The sequence below is a fragment of the Musca vetustissima genome, unplaced genomic scaffold (assembly GCF_032173495.1).
Source record: "Musca vetustissima isolate MV318-11 ecotype Yass unplaced genomic scaffold, APGP_CSIRO_Mvet_v1 utg49456, whole genome shotgun sequence".
Taxonomy (NCBI): Eukaryota; Metazoa; Arthropoda; class Insecta; order Diptera; family Muscidae; genus Musca; species Musca vetustissima.
The window spans coordinates 16,332-23,487 of record NW_026874922.1 but is presented as its reverse complement, the minus strand read 5'-3'; the positions used below and the strand labels follow the sequence as shown (position 1 = coordinate 23,487).

At 34.7% G+C, this 7,156-nt stretch overlaps 2 protein-coding genes across 2 annotated transcripts; both read right to left on the bottom strand.

Annotated features, from left to right (window-relative positions):
- On the bottom strand, positions 1-1,526 carry LOC133337389 (protein transport protein Sec61 subunit beta). The gene is made up of 3 exons (XM_061545616.1): positions 1,509-1,526; positions 464-681; positions 1-388 (listed from the first exon to the last, which is right to left on the bottom strand). Exons 1-3 carry the CDS (start codon positions 1,524-1,526, stop codon positions 301-303), a joined length of 324 nt encoding a protein of 107 aa, XP_061401600.1. The 3' UTR covers positions 1-300.
- Positions 1,527-2,931: 1,405 nt separating this feature from the next.
- LOC133337416 (uncharacterized) lies at positions 2,932-6,001 on the bottom strand. The gene is made up of 5 exons (XM_061545642.1): positions 5,863-6,001; positions 4,314-4,865; positions 3,630-4,268; positions 3,188-3,558; positions 2,932-3,108 (listed from the first exon to the last, which is right to left on the bottom strand). The coding sequence occupies exons 2-5, from the start codon at positions 4,564-4,566 to the stop codon at positions 2,935-2,937; spliced, it is 1,437 nt and encodes a 478-aa protein (XP_061401626.1). The 5' UTR covers positions 4,567-4,865; positions 5,863-6,001; the 3' UTR covers positions 2,932-2,934.
- Positions 6,002-7,156: the final 1,155 nt, after the last annotated feature.

The window sequence follows — 7,156 nt, the reverse complement described above, 5'->3', positions numbered from 1 at the left end:
TTTTATTTTAACACCACTGAAAATTGTGGAATGACATTTTTTTCATAAACTGCATTTAAATATACAGATAAAAAAATTCTTTACGATTTTTATATAATTATAATAATAAATTGGATGAATAACTTATGAAATAACTAAGAATTACCAACGCGCTTTGTTTCGTCTAACATAAGCGACACGACACAAAATGAAAGTAGAAAGCAGCAGCAGCGGGGCAATTTACCAAATGATGACGTCGACAATATTATGAATGAATATTATGTCGTATTGGGAAGCTGATATCACTTAAAACGATATAGTTTAAGAACGGTTGTATTTGCCCCAGATGTGCAACATGAATACGGAGGCAATGAATAGCAGGGACATTACCAAAACTGGAACTGGGCCACTAAAAAAGTAGTACATAACAGGTTGATAAGTTTCACATATTCTTTGCTGCAGGAACATGTTTGTTATAGCTTACACTTTGATACCGGGAGAATCATCGGTATAAAAACGCCACATTCCTCCGGTTCCAGCGCCACCAGCTGCACGGCTTCTGGGAGCAGTTGTGCTGCTGCTTGTGGTTTTACGTTGTTTCAAGTTGCTTCCACCAGCACCGCCGCTACGTGGTGCAGGAGATGACAATTTGCTGGGAGAGCGGGTTCCACTTCCCACTGAGGTTGAACTAGCTGGAGCAGGCTAAAACACATTTTAATTTTAAGTTATTATTAAATTGTTCACCACTATTTTCTAAACAAAAACACAATCGTACCATTATTTTTTCTTCTTTCCTTTATTCTAAAGCAAAATAAATTAGGGAAAACACGAGCAAAACGCCACTGAAGTCACTTTACAAATGCACACACAGACTGCAGACGTATGAAATGTCAATTCTCGTTTTCGTTATACTCATTCGTTGTCAGTTGCCACGTATTGTTGACATTTGTGACAGATGGGTACAGATACGTAGTGCAAGTGGTTTTTGACAGCCAACCTAATATAAATGCGTTTCCTGTGATAGAGGAAATCATTTGGAAATTGATGAAATTATAAAACTGAATAAAAATTAGACGTTATTATAAACAACCAGTATACATAAATATAAATATATACATTATTATATATAATTTTCAATAGGTTTATATTTATATCTACCTACTTTATAAGGGTTAAATTGGCAAATATGCAACGGAATTGATTAAAACTCACTGGATTAACTAAATAAATTATGTTGTTTCCTGTAGGTTTTTAATAGTAAAGCAAAGACAAATTAAATGAGATTGAATTATGATTTATTTTATAACACGTAGTAAATTCTGTTAGGTTGTGTTTATTTGACATATTTCAACACACGACTAAAACGGGAATGTCATTAAATATTTGTTTCATTCATAATGGAGTAATTTATTCTCAACGATGCAATAACTGGGTTTCATTTCCATTATGTTTTCATTTTTTTAATAATTTTACAATATTTGTATTTTGATTTGATACCAAATAGTAAACAGTTGAAAGCTATATCATACCTTTAATAATAATACCATGGATGAACACTTAATCTACATTGTCACCTAATTAGAGTTTTAAAGTACGTTTACATTTAACCGGATTTAGTTAACCCAGTGGGTTTCAATTGTCAATTACTTTGCATAAATGTCAAATAAATTCTCATAAAGGGTTAAACCGGTAAAAAGTTCTAATGTACAAGCAGTTTTATCCATCATCACTTAACAAGATCAAAAATTTTGTGTTTAGGGAGAAAAACATATGAAATTTTCAGGCATGCTTCTTTAAGGTGCATTGTATTAAATGTGAATTTATATAGGAATGCCAGAGTCAGAATTGAATTTGAAAGTTGTTCTGTTTTTTCTTAAACAATGTAAATTTAACAAATCATGCCTGAAATCTTCGTATGTGCTTCACCCTTTACGTCATGCCGTCAAACAAGCAATTAAAAAAAAAAACTTTCATTCAAAACCGATAGTGTATAAAACACTTAAGGATTATTTCTTGACTTTATCATAGTGTAAATGTACGTTTAGATTTACGAAATTCACTATAGCGTATACGTCAAATATAAACCACTGGATTTGTGAATTGGATAATGTGACGTATACGCAATGGAATTCACGTTTGAGATCGAGTGGATTTAGCAGTCTAAACGTAGCCTAAACAAAACAGTTTACAAGAGCCAGTTCAGTTAAGTTCGTACTTGATTTCGAATATTAGTAAAAAATTAACCGATATCTTTTGCCACCCACTACCCACAAAAATAAAATTAAATTTATTTATTTTTTTGTTATTACTTGGTCTTTAAATGTTCAGTTTTATTTACTACGGAATTGAATATGAACGTAATCATAGCTGAAAGAGAGAGAGAGAGATAGAGTTGTATCATGTTTACAAAACTCTTTAATAAGTTAAACTGAGAATTTATTTTATATTTCACTGTACTACAATCGGTATAGTAAGTTCAATTCTTTAATATTTATTTCATATATATTTTGCCTTTTTTGTAAGTTAAGAAAATAAAAAGAAAGTATATTTGGAAAAAAATTTTGTAGATAAATTATAATTTAAAAAGGTATTTCATATATAACATATATTTTTATTTAGAAGAAAAAAATGAGTGTGATTTTGTTTTCAAATAAGCAAATTAGTTGTTGCCTTTGACTACATTGGTGTTGGGGTAGTACAGATTAAAGATTAAGAGAAAATTACTACTCGTACTTAACAAGTGTTGTATCATACATTGTTGTTTTTATGTCAGAAGATATATATCAACGTATGATAAACAAAATTAAATTGATAAGCATATAAACTACAAAGTGTTCCATTTGTTGGTTGTTACATCTCCATGTCCATAAATTAGGTTTCTTCGTTATTTTTTTCAACCACTTCCGAATTTGTAGTTGGTTGGGACACCTTTGGTTTCCCCTCATCCAGTGATTGTCAATTCTCGGCTGACATATTACCAATGTCTTCGTTAATGGCCAATACTTGTTGAATAAAACCTTGATCCATTACAGCTTCGGCCAACGATATTAATAACTTTGTAAGTTCCTTTATGGACATGTTTAATTGAGGTGCTAATTTTTCCAAGTGCTGCTGAACATTTTCAGGAATCTGCAATCATAAAATGAGAATTTTAAATATCATTAATATTGTCTATATATTCTCACAAAACTAATCTAATTAATCATACCTTGTTGGGCTGCTTAAATACACTAAACATAAACTTGACTTTGACGCGTTGTTCAGAGTTGAGGCCCTCATAGAACATTGTAAAGTGGGCTTCATTGGTATTACCGACAATTGGCAAATATATGCCTGCATAAACTCGACCTTTGGCATCACGCGATAACAATGATCTGAAGTTGTAGACCAAATTACGTCGTACCGTGACATCAATGGCTGTTACATACGGCTGATCAACATAAACCAATGACGATTTGTAGTGGCTTTCATCTCCTCTTATTTCTCTTTCCTTCCATTCAACGTACTTGGGATTGTACTTGCTGTAGTTGTAACAATAATCTCGCTGTAAATGAGCTTCCTTGGACTGTGTAAACCATCCTGAGATAAATAGGACATTTATTAGGGATATTTTCTTTCCTATATAGGGATATTTTCTTTCGACTTCTTACCTGTATGGGGATAGTTTTGATCATGCATAACAGTCACACAACGACCAACATGATATCCTGGATCCAAAATCAAAACTCCATCACGACCAGCAATATTTATTTTCATGGCGATCATGGCATGTTCCTTTTCGACATTTGCATGGGGCGAATTAAGCCCACCCACATCTTCAGCCGTCTCAATATATTCGCGCAGTGAAATGACTTGTTCTTCACACGAAACAATGTACAGATAATGCTCCAATATCGGAAACAGTTCCACAATGCGTGCCATTATTTCCATGGCCAGCGAAACACACATGTGATCGCGACGATTTATCGGTATATCATAGAATTGGTAGAATGACTTCAAATCCGAGCGTCGAGTACGTTTGAAGGCTTCATAGAAATCGACGAATAGATGAACAGTATCGTAGTGGGTCTCCTCTAACATACGCTGCAGCTTCGTTTCGATTATAGCACTCAGATCTTCATATTGCCAAACGGAGTCGAAATGAAGAACACCTTTGTTAGCTTCGTCGTCAGCAGCCCAATCGGGCAGAGGCAATGGATGGCCCAAAGGCCAAATACCATTGATTTGGTTATACGCTGATATATTGTAACCATTACGTCCCTCCCATAACTTAGGCGGCCCGTCATCAGCTGCGGAGGACAGAGGTGGTGGTTTGCTCGAAGTTTCCTTGTCGCCATGTGTCCACCATTTGAAGTGCTGCTCCTCCAACAGCTTATTGATGCTAAGGCATCGTTCCGACGACAGATTTGATGTCAAATTGCATGGCGATTCATTTCCAATGCTTTCATTGTCGTAGTCATCTTCATCATCGGTTGAGCCATTTGAGCTTTGTGTAAGACCGGTACTGCACAGTGATGATGCAGTAGTTCCGTTGCATTTGGGTATATCTTGATCAGAATCGATGGCTGTAGTCAATCCAGTCCGCATCGATCCCGCCGATAACCCGAGGTTGCCGGCGGTGGAGCCGGCATGTCGAACCAGGGCTTCGGCGAGTCAACTAGGCCATTCGGCACCCCAACGGCCGACCGTTGGCACATAGCCGCGTTCGAAGTCATTGGATGTAGTGTCTAGATTAATTTTGCTTGTTAATGCGTTGATTGATGAAATTGAAGTTGTTTGCTGCGGAGCTGCAGTACTGCTGCTATTGAAATGCAGACTATTCCGGCCCTGTGTTTTTTTCACGAGGTCCGGCTCGTCTCCAAAACTCGATGGTTGTTTAAAATGCTCTGTGTGGGTAAGGAGATGAAAAAAATAAATTTAAAATGTTAATAAATTGTCGTCAATTCTATACCGTGTGGGATGTTGTGTGAATGTATTCTAAACAATTTCCGTGTAATGTTTATGCCAATTTTTAAAGTTTTTAACATTGAAAATTGGCAGCAAATATTGTCGTGGCAACTGTATCTTTACACTTTCAGTGTCTGGACGAAACTAAACCTGTCTTTAGCCATTAGCTGGTATGTTATTTATCCATATCTACCTGAATTTAGGATTTGCTACCTGTCTTTGTTTAAATCCGGATTAAATTACAGAAAAATTTACGAGTTTGACACGTAAAGGCGGGAGGGTCACGTACTAGAAGAATTAATTCACTTGTTTCTATAGAAAATGCTGTTATTTGAAATATTGGCTATGAGTAAGTCAAACTCATAAACTAGGACAATTGTTGTTGAAAGAATGACAATGCCAACAAATGAATCCCATGATCTAAACCCCCCTTATAAGACACGATTTTGACGTGCATGTGGCAACATTACCTGATCTCTCTGACAGCGAGAGAGAGAGAGAGTGGGAGATAATTAATGGAAACTTTTAAAACGGAAACAGTAATTGTATATCATGATGGCTGTTAACTATTTGACTTCGACACAAATACGATAGAATTGTTGATAAGATTACTACTACTGCCATTGTTAAAGATAATTATAAATATAACTGGGTTTGTTGTTTATATAATCAGTCTGAATTGTTGCTAATCGGCCATAGCAGCAACAGAAATAGAAATGCTGAGGTATAAGATCGGTGCATGGTCCCCAATGAAAATTGTTGTGACGTCATTTTACATTGTGTGTTTTCAAAAAAAAAAAAAAAAAAACCAAGAGCAAGTGAATGAATTGCTACGTGTTTTTTATTATATTAAATAAAGACAAAGAATGAATGTTATGTGTATATAAGATCGTATATATGTATGTATATAAATGTACATTGAGGCACATTACTTACCCATACAATGGCAAAAGCCCCAATATCCAATTATCGTCGTGTTTTCCAATTGCTAAGCTTTGAACTTTAATTTATTTTCCAAATAGTGATACACAATGTTGGTCTCTAGCAACGATTATGAAATTGTATTTGTTGTTGTATTCCTTGGAATAATGCGTTTTTTTCAATCAGCACGACTAGGACGTGCGTAAAAATTTGATTTTCTATTTTCTGTTTTGTTTTGCCTGCTTATATCAGGTCCGTTAACCGTTGTATTGGTGAATTTATCGACATCGAAATTATTCTTTTCCGCTTCAAACACTTGTGTCTTGCACAAATTTGTTTCCAAATGATGTAGTTTTTATTGCTGCTACTGTTGTTGTTGTTTTGTTTGCGATCGTTGACGATCAAAGTGCTGCCTGCACCGAAACACAATTCTTTGGTCACTAATAACAATACCAATAACACTTTCTATTAGAGCGCTACCAGTGGTGAACTTGTGTGGTGCTGTACCAACGAGAGCCAAACTAAGACTGCGGGTCTAATTCGTATACAATGACCATATGATGCTTATGCATATATATAGGCAGAATTCGCTCAATCTTTTGTTGATCGGGTTATTTATTTTTTTGTTATTGAGATTTTTTCTCTGTCTGTGTTGAAATGGAATTATTTTGCACTCTTTTTTCGTTTGAATCAAAATACTAGAAATTTTCTTATCATGTTTTTGTTGTTGTTGGTTTTCGGTTTGTTTACAACAGGCAATGAGAGCACTGACGTGCACCCTTTTGCCTCTGCGATGTGGAGGAGGAGGTGGTGTGGTACGTGAGTGATCACGTTGCTACCACCACTGTGTTTGGGTTTTACAATAAGTTAGAGACTAGAGCGGGGTGGTGTTGAAGAAATGTACTAGTCTTAGATTATGTTTTTTTTTATATTAGAATTGTTGTTGTTGTTTTTATTTTTCCCTTTTTTGTTATATTAATGCGTAGTTAAATGTTATTAGAACAAACGTACTTTTTCTTTTTTGTTATTGTTATGCCAAAAACAAATCAATTCTCAACAATCTCAGTTAATAATATAATTTTGCCTTGGTTATTTTTTGGTTTAGATTATTTTAAATATAACTTTTAAAGTTAATGAATGTTAACACTTTTTTAACTTGGATTATCCTTTCGTTTTGTTTTTACAAAATCCTAACCTTTTCACACATGCACTCGCTGGAATTCTGTAAATGAAAAGAAAGTAAATTAATTAATATATATAGTATAACAAGTATATACTATATGAGATGTACTGAACCTATGAATGTTTA